The sequence below is a fragment of the Coregonus lavaretus genome (genome assembly GCF_964263955.1).
Source record: "Coregonus lavaretus genome assembly, contig: HAP1_SCAFFOLD_3684, whole genome shotgun sequence".
Classification (NCBI taxonomy): Eukaryota; Metazoa; Chordata; class Actinopteri; order Salmoniformes; family Salmonidae; genus Coregonus; species Coregonus lavaretus.
In genome coordinates, this window is record NW_028163648.1 from 35,251 (window position 1) to 59,839 (window position 24,589).

A 24,589-nucleotide genomic window follows, 5' to 3' on the forward strand; every position below is an offset into this window, starting at 1 on the left:
TAGATAGATAGATAGATAGATAGATAGATAGATAGATAGATAGATAGATAGATAGATAGATAGATAGATAGATAGATAGATAGATAGATAGATCTAGCAACATCTCAAGACAACAGCCAGGAAGTTAAAGCTTCGTCGCAAATGGGTCTTCCAAATGGACAATGACCCCAAGCATACTTCCAAAGTTGTGGCAAAATGGCTTAAGGACAACAAAGTCAAGGAATTAGAGTGGCCATCACAAAGCCCTGACCTCAATCCTATAGAAAATGTGTGGGCAGAACTGAAAAAGCGTGTGCGAGCAAGGAGGCCTACAAACCTGACTCAGTTACACCAGCTCTGTCAGGAGGAATGGGCCAAAACCCAACTTATTGTGGGAAGCTTGTGGAAGGCTACCTGAAACGTTTGACCCAAGTTAAACAATTTAAAGGCAATGCTACCAAATACTAATTGAGTGTATGTAAACTTCTGTCTCACTGGGAATGTGATGAAAGAAATAAAAGCTTAAATAAATCATTCTCCCGAGTGGTGCAGCGGTCTAAGGCACTGCATCTCAGTGCTTGACGTGTCACTACAGACCCCCTGGTTCGATTCCAGGCTGTATCACAACCGGCCGTGATTGGGAGTCCCATAGGGCGGCGCACAATTGGCCCAGCTTCGTCCGGCTTTGGCCGGTGTAGGCCTTCATTGTAAGTAAGAATTTGTTCTTAACTGACTTGTCTAGTTAAATAAAGGTTAAATAAAAAATAACAATCTGACATTTCACATTCTTAAAATAATGTGGTGATCCTAACTGACCTAAGACAGGGCATTTGTTACTAGGATTAAATGTCAGGAATTGTGAAAAACTGAGTTTAAATGTATTTGGCTAAGGTGTATGTAAACTTCCAACTTTAACTGTAGATAGATAGATAGATAGATAGATGGAGTGATAGATATACTCATATGTTAGATAGATAGATAGACTCATATGTTAGACAGATAGATCGATAGATAGATGGTAGGGTAGGGTAGGGTACTCCTACATTTGGTCATGTGTTTGGACTCTTCAGAGAGGTGGAGGGGATGTTGCTACGAGGCTCCAGCCTCAGTTTGATTGGTCTTTTGGGCATCAGCAGACCCTGGATATCCATCTCCAACGGGATCTATAGAGAAAAACAGAACAGACTATAACCCTGGTTGTCCATCTCCAACAGGATCTATAGAGAATAACAGAACAGAACATAACCCTGGTTGTCCATCTCCAACAGGATCTATAGAGAATAACAGAACAGAACAGAACCCTGGTTGTCCATCTCCAACAGGATCTATAGAGAATAACAGAACAGAACATAACCCTGGTTGTCCATCTCCAACAGGATCTATAGAGAATAACAGAACAGAACATAACCCTGGTTGTCCATTTCCAACAGGATCTATAGAGAATAACATGACAGAACATAACCTTGGTTGTCCATCTCCAACAGGATCTATAGAGAATAACAGAACAGAACATAACCCTGGTTGTCCATCTCCAACAGGATCTATAGAGAATAACAGAACAGAACATAACCCTGGTTGTCCATCTCCAACAGGATCTATAGAGAATAACAGAACAGAACATAACCCTGGTTGTCCATTTCCAACAGGATCTATAGAGAATAACAGAACAGAACAGAACCCTGGTTGTCCATCTCCAACGGGATCTATAGAGAATAACAGAACAGAACAGAACATAACCCTGGTTGTCCATCTCCAACAGGATCTATAGAGAATAACAGAACAGAACATAACCCTGGTTGTCCATCTCCAACAGGATCCATAGAGAATAACAGAAGAGAACAGAATATAACCCTGGTTGTCCATCTCCAACAGGATCTATAGAGAATAACAGAACAGAACATAACAGAACCCTGGTTGTCCATCTCCAACGGGATCTATAGAGAATAACAGAACAGAACAGAACAGAACCCTGGTTGTCCATCTGCAACAGGATCTATAGAGAATAACAGAACAGAACAGAACATAACCCTGGTTGTCCATCTCCAACGGGATCTATAGAGAATAACAGAACAGAACATAACCCTGGTTGTCCATCTCCAACAGGATCTATAGAGAATAACATGACAGAACATAACCCTGGTTGTCCTTCTCCAACAGGATCTATAGAGAATAACATGACAGAACAGAACATAACCCTGGTTGTCCATCTCCAACAGGATCTATAGAGAATAACATGACAGAACATAACCCTGGTTGTCCATCTCCAACAGGATCTATAGAGAATAACAGAACAGAACATAACCCTGGTTGTCCATCTCCAACAGGATCTATAGAGAATAACATGACAGAACATAACCCTGGTTGTCCTTCTCCAACAGGATCTATAGAGAATAACATGACAGAACAGAACATAACCCTGGTTGTCCATCTCCAACAGGATCTATAGAGAATAACAGAACAGAACATAACCCTGGTTGTCCATCTCCAACAGGATCTATAGAGAATAACAGAACAGAACAGAACATAACCCAGGTTGTCCATCTCCAACAGGATCTATAGAGAATAACAGAACAGAACATAACCCAGGTTGTCCATCTCCAACAGGATCTATAGAGAATAACAGAACAGAACATAACCCTGGTTGTCTATATCCAACAGGATCTATAGAGAATAACATAACAGAACATAACCCTGGTTGTCCATCTCCAACAGGATCTATAGAGAATAACAGAACAGAACAGAACATAACCCTGGTTGTCTATATCCAACAGGATCTATAGAGAATAACAGAACAGAACATAACCCTGGTTGTCCATCTCCAACAGGATCTATAGAGAATAACAGAACAGAACATAACCCTGGTTGTCCATCTCCAACAGGATCTATAGAGAATAACAGAACAGAACAGAACAGAACCCTGGTTGTCCATCTCCAACGGGATCTATAGAGAATAACAGAACAGAACATAACCCTGGTTGTCCATCTCCAACAGGATCTATAGAGAATAACAGAACAGAACAGAACATAACCCTGGTTGTCCATCTCCAACAGGATCTATAGAGAATAACAGAACAGAACAGAATATAACCCTGGTTGTCCATCTCCAACAGGATCTATAGAGAATAACAGAACAGAACAGAACCTGGTTGTCCATCTCCAACAGGATCTATAGAGAATAACAGAACAGAACAGAATATAACCCTGGTTGTCCATCTCCAACAGGATCTATAGAGAATAACAGAACAGAACATAACCCTGGTTGTCCATCTCCAACAGGATCTATAGAGAATAACAGAACAGAACAGAACATAACCCTGGTTGTCCATCTCCAACAGGAACTATAGAGAATAACAGAACAGAACAGAACATAACCCTGGTTGTCCATCTCCAACAGGATCTATAGAGAATAACAGAACAGAACATAACCCTGGTTGTCCATCTCCAACAGGATCTATAGAGAATAACATAACAGAACATAACCCTGGTTGTCCATCTCCAACAGGATCTATAGAGAATAACATGACAGAACAGAACCCTGGTTGTCCATCTCCAACAGGATCTATAGAGAATAACAGAACATAACATAACCCTGGTTGTCCATCTCCAACAGGATCTATAGAGAATAACAGAACAGAACATAACCCTGGTTGTCCATCTCCAACAGGATCTAAAGAGAATAACAGAACAGAACAGAACATAACCCTGGTTGTCCATCTCCAACAGGATCTATAGAGAATAACAGAACAGAACATAACCCTGGTTATCCATCTTCAACAGGATCTATAGAGAATAACAGAACATAACATAACCCAGGTTGTCTATCTCCAACAGGATATATAGAGAATAACAGAACAGAACAGAACAGAACCCTGGTTGTCCATCTCCAACAGGATCTATAGAGAATAACAGAACAGAACATAACCCTGGTTGTCCATCTCCAACAGGATCTATAGAGAATAACAGAACAGAACATAACCCTGGTTGTCCATCTCCAACAGGATCTATAGAGAATAACAAAACAGAACATAACCCTGGTTGTCCATCTCCAACAGGAACTATAGAGAATAACATGACATGACAAAACATGATTGTGTCTCCCGAGTGGCGCAGTGGTCTAAGGCACTGCATTGCAGTGCTAGCTGTGCCACTAGAGATCCTGGTTAGAATCCAGGCTCTGTCGTAGCCGGACGCAACCAGGAGACCCATGGTGGCGGTGCACAATTGGCCCAGCGTCGTCCAGGGTAGGGGAGGGAATGGCCGGCAGGGATGTAGCTCAGTTGATAGAGCATGGCGTTTGCAACGCCAGGGGTTGTGGGTTCGATTCCCATGGGGGGGTATGAAAAATTATAAATAATGTATGCACTCACTAACTGTAAGTCGCTCTGGATAAGAGCGTCTGCTAAATGACTTAAATGTAACATGACATAGCATATATCTATTTATTTCAGGGACTGCAGATGTAAATGAGCTGTTAGCTAAATCTGGTGCAACTTCTCACTTCTGAGACTTTTGTTTCACCTTGTCCCTGTCCAAAGAAACGTAATAAATTATATAACCCTGTACGTCAATCTCCAACTATGATGAACACAAAACAGGTGGTGACCATGTTAAAACAGGTGGTGAACATGTTAAAACAGGTCCATGTTAAAACAGGTGGTGACCATGTTAAAACAGGTCCATGTTAAAACAGGTGGTGACCATGTTAAAACAGGTGGTGACCATGTTAAAACAGGTGGTGACCATTTTAAAACAGGTGGTGACCATGTTAAAACAGGCGGTGACCATGTTAAAACAGGTGGTGACCATGTTAAAACAGGCGGTGACCATGTTAAAACAGGTGGTGACCATGTTAAAACAGGTCCATGTTAAAACAGGTGGTGACCATGTTAAAACAGGTCCATGTTAAAACAGGTGGTGACCATGTTAAAACAGGTCCATGTTAAAACAGGTAGTGACCATGTTAAAACAGGTGGTGACCATGTTAAAACAGGTGGTGACCATGTTAAAACAGGTGGTGACCATGTTAAAACAGGTCCATGTTAAAACAGGTGGTGACCATGTTAAAACAGGTGGTGACCATGTTAAACAGGTGGTGACCATGTTAAAACAGGCGGTGACCATGTTAAAAAAGGTGGTGGCCATGTTAAAACAGGTGGTGGCCATGTTAAAACAGGTCCATGTTAAAACAGGTCCATGTTAAAACAGGTGGTGACCATGTTAAACAGGTCGTGACCATGTTAAAATAGGTGGTGACCATGTTAAAACAAGAGGTGACCATGCTAAAACAGGTGGTGAACATGTTAAAACAGGTGGTGACCATGCTAAAACAGGTCCATGTTAAAACAGGTGGTGACCATGCTAAAACAGGTCTATGTTAAAACAGATGCTAACATTTTTACATTTGAGTCATTTAGCAGACGCTCTTATCCAGAGTGACTTACATGAGCAATTACGTTAAGTGCCTTGCTCAAGGGCACATCAACAGATTTTTCACCTAGTCGGCTCGGAAATTAGAACCAGCGACCTTTCGGTTACTGGCACAACGCTCTTAACCACTAAGCTATCTGCCGCTACCAAGTTAACCAAGTTAAATCAGCTCCATGTTAAAACAAGTGCTGCGGTAAGTGCAGCCTCTATCCAACTCTATGAATGATACTGATATTTGATGATGTCATATTCCGTCTGCTCAGGTGAGCGTCTCACCTCGGTCTCGTCGCAGACGGAGAATGTGAAACTCTGGAGGATCTCGACCATGGCCAGTTTGATCATGATCAGGGCGAAACGCATCCCGATACAGTTCCTGGGCCCCGCCCCGAACGGCATGTACGTGTACGGGTCAATAGACTCCTTGTTCTCCTTACTGAACCTGGACAGGGAGAGGGCAGACACATTACACATTGTATTGTAGTTGATTTGTGGTTGTGGTTCAGACACATTACATTGTAGTTGATTTGTGGTTGTGGTTCAGTCACATTACACATTGGATTGTAGTTGATTTGGGGTTGTGGTTCAGTCACATTACACATTGTATTGTAGTTGATTTGTGGTTGTGGTTCAGTCACATTACACATTGGATTGGAGTTGATTTGTGGTTGTGGTTCAGTCACATTACACATTGTATTGTAGTTGATTTGTGGTTGTGGTTCAGTCACATTACACATTGTATTGTAGTTGATTTGTGGTTGTGGTTCAGTCACATTACACATTGGATTGGAGTTGATTTGTGGTTGTGGTTCAGTCACATTACACATTGTATTGTAGTTGATTTGTGGTTGTATTTCTGTCACATTACATTGTAGTTGATTTGTGGTTGTGGTTCAAACACATTACACATTGTATTGTAGTTGATTTGTGGTTGTGGTTCAGTCACATTACACATTGTATTGTAGTTGATTTGTGGTTGTGGTTCTGTCGCATTACATTGTAGTTGATTTGTGGTTGTGGTTCAGTCACATTACACATTGTATTGTAGTTGATTTGTGGTTGTGGTTCATTCACATTGTATTGTAGTTGATTTGTGGTTGTGGTTCAGTCACATTACACATTGTATTGTAGTTGATTTGTGGTTGTGGTTCAGTCAAATTACACATTGTATTGTAGTTGATTTGTGGTTGTGGTTCAGTCACATTACACATTGTATTGTAGTTGATTTGTGGTTGTGGTTCAGTCACATTACACATTGTATTGTAGTTGATTTGTGGTTGTGGTTCAGTCACATTACACATTGTTTTGTAGTTGATTTGTGGTTGTGGTTCAGTCACATTACACATTGTATTGTAGTTGATTTGTGGTTGTATTTCTGTCACATTACATTGTAGTTGATTTGTGGTTGTGGTTCAAACACATTAAACATTGTATTGTAGTTGATTTGTGGTTGTGTTTCTGTCGCATTACATTGTAGTTGATTTGTGGTTGTGGTTCAGTCACATTACACATTGTATTGTAGTTGATTTGTGGTTGTGGTTCAGTCACATTACACATTGTATTGTAGTTGATTTGTGGTTGTGATTCAGTCACATTACACATTGTATTGTAGTTGATTTCTGTTTGTGGTTCAGACACAACACATTGCATTGCAGTATAATGATGCACTGTAGTTGTGGTTACATTGCAGCAGTGTGTTTATCCTTGTGTTGTGGTAAAGTAGTGCTTGTGTTGTGGTTGTGCTGTGGTTGTGATATGGTTGAATTGTGGTTGTGCTGTGGTTGTGTTATTGTTGAAATGTGGTAGTGCTGTGGTTGTATTGTGGTTGTGCTGTGGTTGTGCTGTGGTTACAGTGTGGTCCAGTACCTCTCTGGTTTGAACTCCTCAGGGTCGGACCAGATCTCTGGGTCACGATGGAGTGTCCATGTGGGAACCAGGATAACGCAGTCTTTGGGGATGACGATGCCGTTGATCTCCACCGTCTTCTTGGCGACCCTCTCCAGTCGGGCGGCGATGGGGTACAGTCTCAGAGACTCGTTCAACACACTGTCCAGATAGTCCATCTGCATCAGAGCTTCGTACTGGATAGGAGCCTGAACCGGGTTTACACAGACATCAGTACCTCAACACATCTGGCACAGGGGTTACACACACGTCAGTACCTCAACTCATCTGGCACCGGGGTTACACACACATCAGTACCTCAACACATCTGGCACCGGGGTTACACACACATCAGTACCTCACCACATCTGGCACCGGGGTTACACATACATCAGTACCTCAACACATCTGGCACTGGGGTTACACACACATCAGTACCTCACCACATCTGGCACCGGGGTTACACATACATCAGTACCTCAACACATCTGACACCGGGGTTACACACACATCAGTACCTCAACACATCTGGCACCGGGGTTACACACACGTCAGTACCTCAACACATCTGGCACCGGGGTTACACATACAGTACCGGTCAAAAGTTTTAGAACACCTACTCATTCAAGGGTGTTTCTTTATTTTTACTATTTTCTACATTGTAGAATAATAGTGAAGACATCAAAACTATGAAATAACACATATGGAATCATGTAGTAACCAAAAAAGTGTTAAACAAATCCAAATATATTTTATATTTGAGATTCTTCAAATAGCCACCCTTTGTCTTGATGACAGCACTGCACACTCTTGGCATTCTCTCAACCATCTTCATGTGGTAGTCACCTGGAATGCATTTCAATTAACAGGTGTGCCTTCTTAAAAGTTAATTTGTGGAATTTCTTTCCTTCTTAAGCCAATCAGTTGTGTTGTGACAAGATAGGGGGGTATACAGAAGATAGCCCTATTTGGTAAAAGACCAAGTCCCTATTATGGCAAGAACAGCTCAAATAAGCAAAAAGAAACTACAGTCCATCATTACTTTAAGACATGAAGGTCAGTCAATACGGAACATTTCAAGAACTTTGAAAGTTTCTTCAAGTGCAGTTGCAGAAACCCATCAAGCGCTATGATGAAACTGGCTCTCATGAGGACCGCCACAGGAATGGAAGACCCAGAGTTACCTCTGCTGCAGAGGATAAGTTCATTAGAGTTACTAGCCTCAGAAATTGCAACCTAAATAAATGCTTCACAGATTTCAAGTAACAGACACATCTCAACATCAACTGTTCAGAGGAGACTGTGTGAATCAGGCCTTCATGGTCGAATTGCTGCAAAGAAACCACTACTAAAGGACACCAATAAGAAGAAGAGACTTGCTTGGGCCAAGAAACACGAGCAATGGAAATTAGACCGGTGTAAATTTGTCCTTTGGTCTCGAATCCAAATTTGAGATTTTTGGATCCAAACGGCGTCTCTTTGTGAGACGCGATGTGTATTTCCCACCATAAAGCATGGAGGAGGAGGTGTGATGGTGCTTTGCTGGTGACACTGTCTGTGATTTATTTAGAATTCAAAGAACACTTAACCAGCATGGCTACCGCAGCATTCTGCAGCGATACGCCATCCCATCTGTTTTGGGCTTAGTGGGACTATCATTTGTTTTTCAACAGGACAATGACCCAACACACCTCCAGGCTGTGTAAGGGCTATTTGACCAAGAAGGAGAGTGATGGAGTGCTGCATCAGATGACCTGGCCTCCACAATCCCCGGACCTCAACCAAATTGAGATGGTTTGGGATGAGTCATACCGCAGAGTGAAGGAAAAGCAGCCAACAAGTGCTCAGCATATGTGGGAACTCCTTCAAGACTGTTGGAAAAGCATTCCAGGTGACGCTGGTTGAGAGAATGCCAAGAGTGTGCAAAGCTGCCATAAAGGCAAAGGGTGGCTATTTGAAGAATTTCAAATAGCGCTTGATGGTTTTTGCGACTGCACTTGAAGAAACTTTTAAAAGTTCTTGAAATGTTCCGTATTGACTGACCTTCATGTCTTAAAGTAATGATGGACTGTAGTTTCTTTTTGCTTATTTGAGCTGTTCTTGCCATAATAGGGACTTGGTCTTTTACCAAATAGGGCTATCTTTTGTATACCCCCCTATCTTGTCACAACACAACTGATTGGCTTAAGAAGGAAAGAAATTCCACAAATTAACTTTTAAGAAGGCACACCTGTTAATTGAAATGCATTCCAGGTTACTACCTCATGATGCTGGTTGAGAGAATGCCAAGAGTGTGCAATGCTGTCATCAAGGCAAAGGGTGGCTATTTGAAGAATCTCAAATATAAAATATATTTAGATTTGTTTAACATTTTCTTGGTTACTACAAGATTCCATATGTGTTATTTCATAGTTTTGATGTCTTCACTATTATTCTACAATGTAGAAAATAGTAAAAATAAAGAAAAACCCTTGAATGAGTAGGTATTATAAAACTTTTGACCGGTAGTTTACATCAGTACCTCACCACATCTGACACCGGGGTTACTTTGATGGGGAACACAGTATCTATCTCCTCCTGCAGTTTGGTCATGGTGTGGGGGTTACTTTGATGGGGAACACAGTATCTATCTCCTCCTGCAGTTTGGTCATGGTGTGGGGGTTACCTTGTTGGGGAACACAGTATCTATTTCCTCCTGCAGTTTGGTCATGGTGTGGGGGTTACCTTGTTGGGGAACACAGTATCTATCTCCTCCTGCAGTTTGGTCATGGTGTGGGGGTTACTTTGATGGGGAACACAGTATCTAAATCCTCCTGCAGTTTGGTCATGGTGTGGGGGTTACCTTGTTGGGGAACACAGTATCTAACTCCTCCTGCGGTTTGGTCATGGTGTCGGGGTTACCTTGTTGGGGAACACAGTATCTAACTCCTCCTGCAGTTTGGTCATGGTGTGGGGGTTACCTTGTTGGGGAACACAGTATCTAACTCCTCCTGCAGTTTGGTCATGTTGTGGGGGTTACCTTGTTGGGGAACACAGTATCTATCTCCTCCTGCAGTTTGGTCATGACATGTGGGTTGGTAGCTATGTTATAGGCCAGGAAACTCATCGTACTGCTGCTGGTCTCGTAGCCAGCAAAGATAAAGATCATGGCCTGAGACAAGATCTCATGATCAGTCAGTCCTGTGGAGAGAGAGTGAGAGAGAGGGAGAGAGAGGGGGGGGGGGGGGGGAGAGGGAGAGAGAGAGGGGGGGAGAGAGAGGGAGAGAGAGAGGGGGAAGAGAGAGGGGAGAGAGAGAGAGGGGGGAAGAGAGAGAGAGAGAGAGAGAGAGAGAGGGGGGGAGATATAAAGAGAAGGGGGGGAGAGAGAGAGGGGGGGAGTGAGAGAGAGAGAGAGAGAGAGAGAGAGAGGGGGGAGATATAAAGAGAAGGGGGGGAGAGAGAGAGGGGGGAGAGAGAGAGAGAGAGAGAGAGAGAGAGAGAGAGAGAGAGAGAGAGAGAGAGAGAGAGAGAGAGAGAGAGAGAGAGAGAGAGAGAGAGAGAGAGAGAGAGTGAGTGAGTGAGTGAGTGAGTGAGTGAGTGAGTGAGTGAGCGAGAGGGAGAGAGAGAGAGACAGAGTGTTTGTAACAGTAGTTTACAGGTGTGTTGCTTTGTAACAGTAGTTAACAGGTGTGTGTTTGTAACAGTAGTTTCCAGGTGTGTGTTTGTAACAGTAGTTTACAGGTGTGTGTTTGTAACAGTAGTTTACAGGTGTGTGTTTGTAACAGTAGTTAACAGGTGTGTGTTTGTAACAGTAGTTTCCAGGTGTGTGTTTGTAACAGTAGTTTCCAGGTGTGTGTTTGTAACAGTAGTTTCCAGGTGTGTGTTTGTAACAGTAGTTTCCAGGTGTGTGTTTGTAACAGTAGTTTCCAGGTGTGTGTTTGTAACAGTAGTTAACAGGTGTGTGTTTGTAACAGTAGTTTACAGGTGTGTGTTTGTAACAGTAGTTAACAGGTGTGTGTTTGTAACAGTAGTTTCCAGGTGTGTGTTTGTAACAGTAGTTAACAGGTGTGTGTTTGTAACAGTAGTTAACAGGTGTGTGTTTGTAACAGTAGTTAACAGGTGTGTGTTTTTAACGGTAGTTTCCAGGTGTGTGTTTGTAACGGTAGTTTACAGGTGTGTGTTTCTAGCAGTAGTTAACAGGTGTGTGTTTGTAACAGTAGTTTCCAGGTGTGTGTTTGTAACAGTAGTTAACAGGTGTGTGTTTCTAGCAATAGTTAACAGGTGTGTGTTTGTAACAGTAGTTTACAGGTGTGTGGTTGTAACAGTAGTTTACAGGTGTGTGTTTGTAACAGTAGTTAACAGGTGTGTGTTTCTAGCAATAGTTAACAGGTGTGTGTTTGTAACGGTAGTTTACAGGTGTGTGTTTCTAGCAGTAGTTAACAGGTGTGTGTTTGTAACAGTAGTTTCCAGGTGTGTGTTTGTAACGGTAGTTTACAGGTGTGTGTTTCTAGCAGTAGTTAACAGGTGTGTGTTTGTAACAGTAGTTTACAGGTGTGTGTTTGTAACAGTAGTTAACAGGTGTGTGTTTCTAGCAATAGTTAACAGGTGTGTGTTTGTAACAGTAGTTTACAGGTGTGTGTTTGTAACAGTAGTTTACAGGTGTGTGTTTGTAACAGTAGTTTCCAGGTGGGTGTTTGTAACAGTAGTTTCCAGGTGTGTGTTTGTAACAGTAGTTTACAGGTGTGTGTTTGTAACAGTAGTTAACAGGTGTGTGTTTGTAACAGTAGTTTACAGGTGTGTGTTTGTAACAGTAGTTAACAGGTGTGTGTTTGTAACAGTAGTTTACAGGTGTGTGTTTGTAACAGTAGTTAACAGGTGTGTGTTTGTAACAGTAGTTAACAGGTGTGTGTTTGTAACAGTAGTTAACAGGTGTGTGTTTGTAACAGTAGTTAACAGGTGTGTGTTTGTAACAGTAGTTAACAGGTGTGTGTTTGTAACAGTAGTTAACAGGTGTGTGGTTGTAACAGTAGTTTACAGGTGTGTGTTTGTAACAGTAGTTTACAGGTGTGTGTTTGTAACAGTAGTTTACAGATGTGTGTTTGTAAAGTAGTTAACAGGTGTGTGTTTGTAACGGTAGTTTCCAGGTGTTTGTTTCTAGCAGTAGTTAACAGGTGTGTGTTTGTAAAGTAGTTAACAGGTGTGTGTTTGTAACAGTAGTTTACAGGTGTGTGTTTGTAACAGTAGTTAACAGGTGTGTGTTTCTAGCAATAGTTAACAGGTGTGTGTTTGTAACAGTAGTTTACAGGTGTGTGTTTGTAACAGTAGTTAACAGGTGTGTGTTTGTAACAGTAGTTTACAGGTGTGTGTTTGTAGCAGTAGTTTACAGGTGTGTGTTTGTAAATTAGTTAACAGGTGTGTGTTTGTAAAGTAGTTAACAGGTGTGTGTTTGTAACCGAAGTTTACAGGTGTGTGTTTGTAAAGTAGTTTACATGTGTGTGTTTGTAACGGTAGTTTCCAGGTGTGTGTTTGTAACAGTAGTTTCCAGGTGTGTGTTTGTAACAGTAGTTTACAGGTGTGTGTTTGTAACAGTAGTTTACAGGTGTGTTTTTGTAGCTGTAGTTTACAGGTGTGTGTTTGTAACAGTAGTTTACAGGTGTGTGTTTGTAACAGTAGTTTCCAGGTGTGTGTTTGTAACAGTAGTTAACAGGTGTGTGTTTGTAACAGTAGTTTACAGGTGTGTGTTTGTAACAGTAGTTTACAGGTGTGTGTTTGTAGCTGTAGTTTCCAGGTGTGTGTTTGTAACAGTAGTTAACAGGTGTGTGTTTGTAACAGTAGTTAACAGGTGTGTGTTTGTAAAAGTAGTTAACAGGTGTGTGTTTGTAACAGTAGTTAACAGGTGTGTGTTTGTAGCAGTAGTTTACAGGTGTGTGTTTGTAATAGTAGTTTCCAGGTGTGTGTTTGTAACAGTAGTTTACAGGTGTGTGTTTGTAACAGTAGTTTCCAGGTGTGTGTTTGTAGCAGTAGTTAACAGGTGTGTGTTTGTAACAGTAGTTTACAGGTGTGTGTTTGTAGCAGTAGTTAACAGGTGTGTGTTTGTAATGGTAGTTTCCAGGTGTGTGGTTGTAACAGTAGTTAACAGGTGTGTGTTTGTAACAGTAGTTAACAGGTGTGTGTTTGTAACAGTAGTTTACAGGTGTGTTGCTTTGTAACAGTAGTTAACAGGTGTGTGTTTGTAACAGTAGTTTCCAGGTGTGTGTTTGTAACAGTAGTTTACAGGTGTGTGTTTGTAGCAGTAGTTTCCAGGTGTGTGTTTGTAACAGTAGTTTCCAGGTGTGTGTTTGTAACAGTAGTTTCCAGGTGTGTGTTTGTAACAGTAGTTTACAGGTGTGTGTTTGTAACAGTAGTTAACAGGTGTGTGTTTGTAACAGTAGTTTCCAGGTGTGTGTTTGTAACAGTAGTTTCCAGGTGTGTGTTTGTAACGGTAGTTTACAGGTGTGTGTTTCTAGCAGTAGTTAACAGGTGTGTGTTTGTAACAGTAGTTTCCAGGTGTGTGTTTGTAACAGTAGTTAACAGGTGTGTGTTTCTAGCAATAGTTAACAGGTGTGTGTTTGTAACAGTAGTTTACAGGTGTGTGTTTGTAACAGTAGTTTACAGGTGTGTGTTTGTAACAGTAGTTTCCAGGTGTGTGTTTGTAACAGTAGTTTCCAGGTGTGTGTTTGTAACAGTAGTTTACAGGTGTGTGTTTGTAACAGTAGTTAACAGGTGTGTGTTTGTAACAGTAGTTTACAGGTGTGTGTTTGTAACAGTAGTTAACAGGTGTGTGTTTGTAACAGTAGTTTACAGGTGTGTGTTTGTAACAGTAGTTAACAGGTGTGTGTTTGTAACAGTAGTTAACAGGTGTGTGTTTGTAACAGTAGTTAACAGGTGTGTGTTTGTAACAGTAGTTTACAGGTGTGTGGTTGTAACAGTAGTTTCCAGGTGTGTGTTTGTAACAGTAGTTTACAGGTGTGTGTTTGTAACAGTAGTTTACAGGTGTGTGTTTGTAAAGTAGTTAACAGGTGTGTGTTTGTAACGGTAGTTTCCAGGTGTTTGTTTCTAGCAGTAGTTAACAGGTGTGTGTTTGTAAAGTAGTTAACAGGTGTGTGTTTGTAACAGTAGTTTACAGGTGTGTGTTTGTAACAGTAGTTAACAGGTGTGTGTTTCTAGCAATAGTTAACAGGTGTGTGTTTGTAACAGTAGTTTACAGGTGTGTGTTTGTAACAGTAGTTAACAGGTGTGTGTTTGTAACAGTAGTTTACAGGTGTGTGTTTGTAGCAGTAGTTTACAGGTGTGTGTTTGTAAATTAGTTAACAGGTGTGTGTTTGTAAAGTAGTTAACAGGTGTGTGTTTGTAAATTAGTTAACAGGTGTGTGTTTGTAAAGTAGTTAACAGGTGTGTGTTTGTAACAGAAGTTTACAGGTGTGTGTTTGTAAAGTAGTTTACATGTGTGTGTTTGTAACGGTAGTTTCCAGGTGTGTGTTTGTAAATTAGTTAACAGGTGTGTGTTTGTAAAGTAGTTAACAGGTGTGTGTTTGTAACAGAAGTTTACAGGTGTGTGTTTGTAAAGTAGTTTACATGTGTGTGTTTGTAACGGTAGTTTCCAGGTGTGTGTTTGTAACAGTAGTTTCCAGGTGTGTGTTTGTAACAGTAGTTTACAGGTGTGTGTTTGTAGCTGTAGTTTACAGGTGTGTGTTTGTAACAGTAGTTTACAGGTGTGTGTTTGTAACAGTAGTTTCCAGGTGTGTGTTTGTAACAGTAGTTAACAGGTGTGTGTTTGTAACAGTAGTTTACAGGTGTGTGTTTGTAACAGTAGTTTACAGGTGTGTGTTTGTAACAGTAGTTTACAGGTGTGTGTTTGTAGCTGTAGTTTCCAGGTGTGTGTTTGTAACAGTAGTTAACAGGTGTGTGTTTGTAACAGTAGTTAACAGGTGTGTGTTTGTAACAGTAGTTAACAGGTGTGTGTTTGTAGCAGTAGTTTACAGGTGTGTGTTTGTAATAGTAGTTTCCAGGTGTGTGTTTGTAACAGTAGTTTACAGGTGTGTGTTTGTAACAGTAGTTTCCAGGTGTGTGTTTGTAGCAGTAGTTAACAGGTGTGTGTTTGTAACAGTAGTTTACAGGTGTGTGTTTGTAGCAGTAGTTAACAGGTGTGTGTTTGTAACGGTAGTTTCCAGGTGTGTGGTTGTAACAGTAGTTAACATGTGTGTGTTTGTAACAGTAGTTAACAGGTGTGTGTTTGTAACACTAGTTTACAGGTGTGTTGCTTTGTAACAGTAGTTAACAGGTGTGTATTTGTAACAGTAGTTTCCAGGTGTGTGTTTGTAACAGTAGTTTACAGGTGTGTGTTTGTAGCAGTAGTTTCCAGGTGTGTGTTTGTAACAGTAGTTTCCAGGTGTGTGTTTGTAACAGTAGTTTCCAGGTGTGTGTTTGTAACAGTAGTTTACAGGTGTGTGTTTGTAACAGTAGTTAACAGGTGTGTGTTTGTAACAGTAGTTTCCAGGTGTGTGTTTGTAACAGTAGTTTCCAGGTGTGTGTTTGTAACAGTAGTTTCCAGGTGTGTGTTTGTAACAGTAGTTTACAGGTGTGTGTTTGTAACAGTAGTTTCCAGGTGTGTGTTTGTAACAGTAGTTTCCAGGTGTGTGTTTGTAACAGTAGTTTCCAGGTGTGTGTTTGTAACAGTAGTTAACAGGTGTGTGTTTGTAACAGTAGTTTCCAGGTGTGTGTTTGTAACAGTAGTTTCCAGGTGTGTGTTTGTAACAGTAGTTTCAAGGTGTGTGTTTGTAACAATAGTTTACAGGTGTGTGTTTGTAACAGTAGTTTCCAGGTGTGTGTTTGTAACAGTAGTTTACAGGTGTGTGTTTGTAACAGTAGTTTCCAGGTGTGTGTTTGTAACAGTAGTTAACAGGTGTGTGTTTGTAACAGTAGTTTACAGGTGTGTTGCTTTGTAACAGTAGTTAACAGGTGTGTGTTTGTAACAGTAGTTAACAGGTGTGTGTTTGTAACAGTAGTTAACAGGTGTGTGTTTGTAACAGTAGTTTACAGGTGTGTGTTTGTAACAGTAGTTAACAGGTGTGTGTTTGTAACAGTAGTTAACAGGTGTGTGTTTGTAACGGTAGTTTCCAGGTGTGTGTTTGTAACAGTAGTTAACAGGTGTGTGTTTCTAGCAATAGTTAACAGGTGTGTGTTTGTAACAGTAGTTGACAGGAGTGTGGTTGTAACAGTAGTTTACAGGTGTGTGTTTGTAACAGTAGTTTACAGGTGTGTGTTTGTAACAGTAGTTTACAGGTGTGTGTTTGTAAAGTAGTTAACAGGTGTGTGTTTGTAACGGTAGTTTCCAGGTGTTTGTTTCTAGCAGTAGTTAACAGGTGTGTGTTTGTAAAGTAGTTAACAGGTGTGTGTTTGTAACAGTAGTTTACAGGTGTGTGTTTGTAACAGTAGTTAACAGGTGTGTGTTTCTAGCAATAGTTAACAGGTGTGTGTTTGTAACAGTAGTTTACAGGTGTGTGGTTGTAACAGTAGTTTACAGGTGTGTGTTTGTAACAGTAGTTTACAGGTGTGTGTTTGTAACAGTAGTTTACAGGTGTGTGTTTGTAAAGTAGTTAACAGGTGTGTGTTTGTAACGGTAGTTTCCAGGTGTTTGTTTCTAGCAGTAGTTAACAGGTGTGTGTTTGTAAAGTAGTTAACAGGTGTGTGTTTGTAACAGTAGTTTACAGGTGTGTGTTTCTAGCAATAGTTAACAGGTGTGTGTTTGTAACAGTAGTTTCCAGGTGTGTGTTTGTAACAGTAGTTAACAGGTGTGTGTTTCTAGCAATAGTTAACAGGTGTGTGTTTGTAACAGTAGTTTCCAGGTGTGTGTTTGTAACAGTAGTTTACAGGTGTGTGTTTGTAACAGTAGTTTACAGGTGTGTGTTTGTAACAGTAGTTAACAGGTGTGTGTTTGTAACAGTAGTTTACAGGTGTGTGTTTGTAGCTGTAGTTTACAGGTGTGTGTTTGTAAAGTAGTTAACAGGTGTGTGTTTGTAAAGTAGTTAACAGGTGTGTGTTTGTAACAGAAGTTTACAGGTGTGTGTTTGTAAAGTAGTTTACATGTGTGTGTTTGTAACGGTAGTTTCCAGGTGTGTGTTTGTAACAGTAGTTTCCAGGTGTGTGTTTGTAACAGTAGTTTACAGGTGTGTGTTTGTAACAGTAGTTTACAGGTGTGTGTTTGTAGCTGTAGTTTACAGGTGTGTGTTTGTAACAGTAGTTTACAGGTGTGTGTTTGTAACAGTAGTTTCCAGGTGTGTGTTTGTAACAGTAGTTTACAGGTGTGTGGTTGTAACAGTAGTTTACAGGTGTGTGTTTGTAGCAGTAGTTTACAGGTGTGTGTTTGTAACAGTAGTTAACAGGTGTGTGTTTGTAGCAGTAGTTAACAGGTGTGTGTTTGTAACAGTAGTTTCCAGGTGTGTGTTTGTAACAGTAGTTTCCAGGTGTGTGTTTGTAACAGTAGTTTCCAGGTGTGTGTTTGTAACAGTAGTTTCCAGGTGTGTGTTTGTAACAGTAGTTTACAGGTGTGTGTTTCTAGCAATAGTTAACAGGTGTGTGTTTGTAACAGTAGTTTCCAGGTGTGTGTTTGTAGCTGTAGTTTACAGGTGTGTGTTTGTAACAGTAGTTAACAGGTGTGTGTTTGTAACAGTAGTTAACAGGTGTGTGTTTTTAGCTGTAGTTTACAGGTGTGTGTTTGTAACAGTAGTTAACAGGTGTGTGTTTGTAGCAGTAGTTAACAGGTGTGTGTTTGTAACAGTAGTTAACAGGTATGTGTTTGTAACAGTAGTTTCCAGGTGTGTGTTTGTAGCAGTAGTTAACAGGTGTGTGTTTGTAACAGTAGTTAACAGGTGTGTGTTTGTAACAGTAGTTAACAGGTGTGTGTTTGTAACGGTAGTTTCCAGGTGTGTGTTTGTAACGGTAGTTTACAGGTGTTTGTTTCTAGCAGTAGTTAACAGGTGTGTGTTTGTAACAGTAGTTTACAGGTGTGTGTTTGTAACAGTAGTTTCCAGGTGTGTGTTTGTAACGGTAGTTTCCAGGTGTGTGTTTGTAACAGTAGTTTACAGGTGTGTGTTTGTAACAGTAGTTAACAGGTGTGTGTTTGTAGCAGTAGTTTCCAGGTGTGTGTTTGTAGCAGTAGTTTACAGGTGTGTGTTTGTAACAGTAGTTAACAGGTGTGTGTTTGTAGCAGTAGTTTACAGGTGTGTGTTTGTAACAGTAGTTAACAGGTGTGTGTTTGTAACAGTAGTTTCCAGGTGTGTGTTTGGCAGGTACCTTTAGTCTGTTCCTCTCCTGTCTTTGTGTCGCTGCCTTTCTGAGAGTCGATCATCAGCTGTAAGAAATCCACCCGACTCTGGAAGCAGAAATAAATGATGTAAAATCCATCCAATCACAATCAACACAAACATATTCTACTGGATCTGGTCCAATCACAGCAAACACAACTAGATTCTACTGGATCTGGTCCAATCACAACCAACACAAACAGATTCTACTGGATCTGTTCCATTCACAACCAACACAAACAGATTCTACTGGATCTGGTCCAATCACAACCAACACAAACAGATTCTACTGGATCTGGTCCAATCACAACAAACACAAACAGATTCTACTGGATCTGGTCCAATCACAACAAACACAAACAGATTCTACTGGATATCTGCTGTCTAACTGACCAAAATATGTAAATGTTGCAATAATGTGGAATCAAAATATTAAAAGAAATATGAATGTAGATATTTGGGTCCCAATAATAGTGTTTTTACATTGCGATATAAAAAGTAAAATGCAACTGAAATTGATATGGACTTATTGGTGCCCATTACTAATAGTAACATAGGTTTCCTAAACATAATATATACTGAGTAAAGATATACAGTTGAAGTTGGAAGTTTACATACACCTTAGCCAAATACATTTAAACTCAGTATTTCACAATTCCTGACATTTAATCCAAGTAAAAATTCCTTGTCTTGGGTCAATTAGGATCACCACTTTATTTTAAGAATGTGAAATGTCAGAATAATAGTAGAGAGAATGATTTATTTCAGCTTTCATTTCTTTCCTCACATTCCCAGTGAGTCAGAAGTTTACATACACTCAATAAGTATTTGGTAGCATTGCCTTTAAATTGTTTAACTTGGGTCAAACGTTTCGGGTAGCCTTCCACAAGCTTCCCACAATAAATTGGGTGAATTTTGGCCCATTCCTCCTGACAGAGCTGGTGTAACGGAGTCAGGTTTGTAGGCCTCCTTGCTCGCACACGCTTTTTCAGTTCTGCCCACACATTTTCTATAGGATTGAGGTCAGGGCTTTGTGATGGACACTCCAATACCTTGACTTTGTTGTCCTTAAGCCATTTTGCCACAACTTTGGAAGTATGCTTGGGGACATTGTCCATTTGGAAGACCATTTGCGACCAAGCTTTAACTTCCTGACTGATGTCTTGAGATATTGCTTCAATATATCCACATAATTTTCCTTCCTCATGATGCCATCTATTTTGTGAAGTGCACCAGTCCCTCCTGCAGCAAAGCACCCCCACAGCATGATGCTGCCACCCCCGTGCTTCACAGTTGGGATGGTGTTCTTCGGCTTGCAAGCTTACCCCCTTTTCCTCAAAACATAACGATGGTCATTATGGCCAAACTGTTCTATTTTTGTTTCATCAGACCAGAGGACATTTCTCCAAAAAGTACGATCTTTGTCCCCATGTGCAGTTGCAAACCGTAGTCTGGCTTTTTTATGGCGGTTTTGGAGCAGTGGCTTCTTCCTTGCTGAGCGGCCTTTCAGGTTATGTCGATATAGGACTCGTTTTACTGTGGATATAGATACTTTTGTACTTGTTTCCTCCAGCATCTTCACAAGGTCCTTTGCTGTTGTTCTGGGATTGATTTGCACTTTTCGCACCAAAGTACGTTGATCTCTAGGAGACAGAACGCGTCTCCTTCCTGAGCGGAATGACGGCTGCGTGGTCCCATGGTGTTTATACTTGCGTACTATTGTTTGTACAGATGAACGTGGCAACTTCAGGCATTTGGAAATTGCTCCCAAGGATGAACCAGACTTGTGGAGGTCAAAAATTGTTTTTCTGAGGTCTTGACTGATTTCTTTGGATTTTCCCATGATGTCAAGCAAAGAGGCACTGAGTTTGAAGGTAGGCCTTGAAATACATCCACAGGTACACCTCCAATTGACTCAAATGATGTCCATTAGCCTATCAGAAGCTTCTAAAGCCATGACATCATTTTTCAGAATTTTCCAAGCTGTTTAAAGGCACAGTCAACTTAGTGTATGTAAACTTCTGACCCACTGGAATTATGATACAGTGAATTATAAGTGAAATACTCTTTCTGTAAACAACTGTTGGAAAAATGACTTGTGTCATGCAACAACTATAGTTTGTTAACATGACATTTGTGGAGTGGTTGAAAAACGAGTTCTAATGACTCCAACCTAAGTGTATGTACACTTCCGACTTCAACTGTAAATGCAACATGTGAAGTGTTGGTCCCATGTTTCATGTAAACTACTGTTTCATGAGCTGAAATAAAAGATCCCAGAAATGTTCCATATACAGAAAAAGCTGATTTCTCAGAAGTTTTGTACACAATATTGTTTACATCCCTGTTAGTGAGCATTTGTCCTTTGCCAAGATAATCCATCCACCTGACAGGTGGCATATGAAGAAGCTGATTAAACAGCATGATCATTAAACAGGTGCACCTTGTGCTGGTGACAATAAAAGGCCACTCTAAAATGTGCTGTTTTGTCACACCACACAATGCCACAGATGTCTCAAGTTTTGAGGGAGCGTGCAATTGGCATGCTGACTGGAGGAATGTCCACCAGAGCTGTTGCCAGAGAATTGAATGTTAATTTCTCTACCATAAACCGCCTCCAACGTTGTTTTAGAGAAATTGACAGTACGTCCAACTGGCCTTACAACCGCAGACCACGTGTAACCACACCAGCCCAGGATCTCCACCTGCGGGATCGACTGAGACCAGCCACCCGGACAGCTGATGAAACTGAGGAGTATTTCTGTCTGTAATAAAGCCCTTTTGTGGGGAAAAACTCGTTCTCATTGGCTGGGCCTGGCTCCCCAGTGGGTGGGCCTATGCCCTCCCAGGCCAACCCATAGCTGCGCCCCTGCCCATTCATGTGAAATCCATAGATTAGGGCCTAATTTATTTATTTCAATTGACTGATTTCCTTATATGAACTGTAACTCAGTAAAACCGTTGACATTTTTGCATGTTGCGTTTATATTTTTGTTCAATATATAAATTCAGAATATTTCAATACAAATATAAAACATTTACAGTTGTGTTCCCAGTGCCGCGTCCAGATTTGATCTTAGCCAGCGAAGCGTAAAAGAAGTCCGTCACTGCAGTCGGGAAGAAAGAAAACTTCATCTTCTCCAAGATAGGACCCGTGAAGGGGAACAACGCTGGAGAAGGAGGAGAGAGGAGAAGAGAAACTTTTATAAAAAGGAGTATCACTTTATATGATTAAAAAGTACAACTTTGCTTCTGTGTGTGTGTGTGTGTGTGTGTGTGTGTGTGTGTGTGTGTGTGTGTGTGTGTGTGTGTGTGTGTGTGTGTTGTGTGTGTGTGTGGTCTCACCGACTAGAAGGAACAGTGGGTTGAACAGGTCAAACTTGAGCATCTTCTTGACGTTGGAGACGAAGGGGTCTGAAGGGTTGTTCAGAGAGTCAATGTCCACACTGAAGGCTGTGCTGGTGACCACGTCCATACTGTAGGGCCCAAAGAACCTGCAACACAACCACAATTACACAATGACTGACCACAACTACTGACCACATCCACACAACTACTGACCACAACTACTGACCACATCCACACAACTACTGACCACAACTACTGACTACAACCACACAACTACTGACCACAACTACTGACTACAACCACACAACTACTGACCACAACCACACAACTACTGACCACAATTACACAACGACTGACCACAACTACTGACCACAACCACACAACTATTGACCACAACTACTGACCACAACTACTGACCACAACCACACAACTACTGACCACAAATACTGACCACAACCACACAACAACTGACCACAACTACACAACTACTGACTACAACCACACAACTACTGACCACAAATACTGACCACAACCACACAACAACTGACCACAACTACACAACTACTGACTACAACCACACAACCACTGACCACAACTACTGACCACAACCACACAACTACTGACCACAACTACTGACCACAACTACTGACCACAACTACTGACCACAACCACACAACTACTGACCACAACTACTGACCACAACTACTGACCACAACCACACAACGACTGACCACAACTACTGACCACAACTACACAACTACTGACCACAACCACACAACTACTGACCACAACCACACAATTATCGACCACAACTACTGACCACAAAACTACTGACCACAACTACTGACCACAACTACTGACCACAAACATACCGGTATTTCCCCAAAAAACATCAAACGTCTGTTAAGTGTCATATTATATACAGTGCCTTCAGAAAGTATTCACACCCTTTGACTTTTTCCACATTTTTTTGTTTTACAGCCTGAATTTAAAATGGATTAAATTTAGATTTTGTGTCACTGGCCTTCCACACAAAGTGAAGTGTGTCAAAGTGGAATTCTGTTTTTAGAAACTTTTACAAATTAATGAAAAATGAAAAGCTGAAATATCTTGAGTCAATAAGTATTCAACCCCTTTGTTATGGAAAGCCTAAATAAGGTCAGGAGTAAAAATGTGCTTAACAAGTCACATAATGAGTTGCATGGAGTCACTCTGTGTGCAATGATAGTGTTTAGCATGATTTCTTTATGACTACCTCATCTCTTTACCCCACACATACAATTATCTGTCAGGTCCCTCAGTCGAGCAGTGAATTTCAAACACAGATTCAACCACAAAGACCAGGGAGGTTTTCTAATGCCTTGCAAAGAAGGGCACCTATTGGTAGATGGGTATATAAAAAAAGAAGACATTGAATATCCCTTTGAGCATGGTGAAGTTATTAATTAGACTTTGGATGGTGTATCAATACACCCAGTCACTACAAAGATACAGGCGTCCTTCCTAACACAGTTGCCGGAGAGGAAGGAAACCGCTCAGGGATTTCACCAAGAAGCCAATGGTGACTTTAAAATAGTTACAGTTTAATGGGTGAGATAGGAGAAAACTGGGGATGGATCAATAACATTGTAGTTACTCCACAATACTAACCTAATTGACAGAGTGAAAAGAAGGAAGCCTGTACAGAATAAAACATATTCCAAAACATGCACCCTGTTTGTAACAAGTTACTAAAATAATACTGCAAAAAAGTGGCAAAGCAATTAACTTTATGCCCTGAATACAAAGTGTTACGTTTGGGGCAAATCCAGCGCAACACATCACTGAGTACCACTCTACATGTCTCAATTATGGTGGTGGCCATTGCATCATGTTAAGGGTATGCTTGTCATCGGCAAGGACTAGAGAGTTTTTTAGGATAAAAATAAACAGAATAGAGCTAAGCACAGGCAAAATCCTAGACAAAAACCTGGTTCAATCTGCTTTCAAACAGACAGATTCACCTTTCAGCAGGACAATAACCTAAAACACAAGGCCAAATATACACTGGAGTTGCTTACTTAGACGACATTGAATGTTCCTGAGTGGCCTAGTTACAGTATTGACTTAAATTCGGCTTGAAAATCTATGGCAAGACTTGAAATGGCTTTCTAGTAATGATCAACAACCAACTTGACAGAGCTTGAAGAATTTTTAAAAGAATAATGTGCGAATATTGTACAATCCAGGTGTACAAAGCTCTTAGAGACTTACCCAGAAAGACTCACAGCTGTAATCGCTGCTAAAGGTGATTCTAACATGTATTCACTCAGGGGTGTGAATAATTATATAAATGAGATATTTCTGTATTTCATTTTCAATAAATGTCCTAAAAACATGTTTTCACTGTCATTATGGGGTATTGGAGTCCCCTGTAGCTCAGTTGGTAGAGCATGGCGCTTGCAACGCCAGGGTTGTGGGTTCGTTTCCCACGGGGGGCCAGTATGAAAAATGTATGCACTCACTTACTGTAAGTTGCTCTGGATGAGAGCGTCTGCTAAAATGTAATGTAAAATGTATTGTGTGTAGATGTGATTTATTTATTAATTTTTTTAATCCATTTTGAATTCAGGCTGTAACACAAAATGTGGAAT

The 24,589-nt window shown here is 40.8% G+C and overlaps 1 protein-coding gene across 1 annotated transcript; it reads right to left on the reverse strand.

Moving 5' to 3' along the window:
* LOC311117919 (cytochrome P450 3A27-like) lies at nucleotides 1–22,119 on the reverse strand (the record flags this gene model as incomplete). Its single annotated transcript, XM_084192814.1, has 7 exons — nucleotides 1–1,142; nucleotides 5,683–5,845; nucleotides 7,270–7,496; nucleotides 10,307–10,467; nucleotides 18,598–18,676; nucleotides 21,651–21,778; nucleotides 21,954–22,119. Coding segments are annotated over 7 exons (1,038 nt in total), but the record flags the coding sequence as incomplete, so codon positions are not given.
* Nucleotides 22,120–24,589: the final 2,470 nt, after the last annotated feature.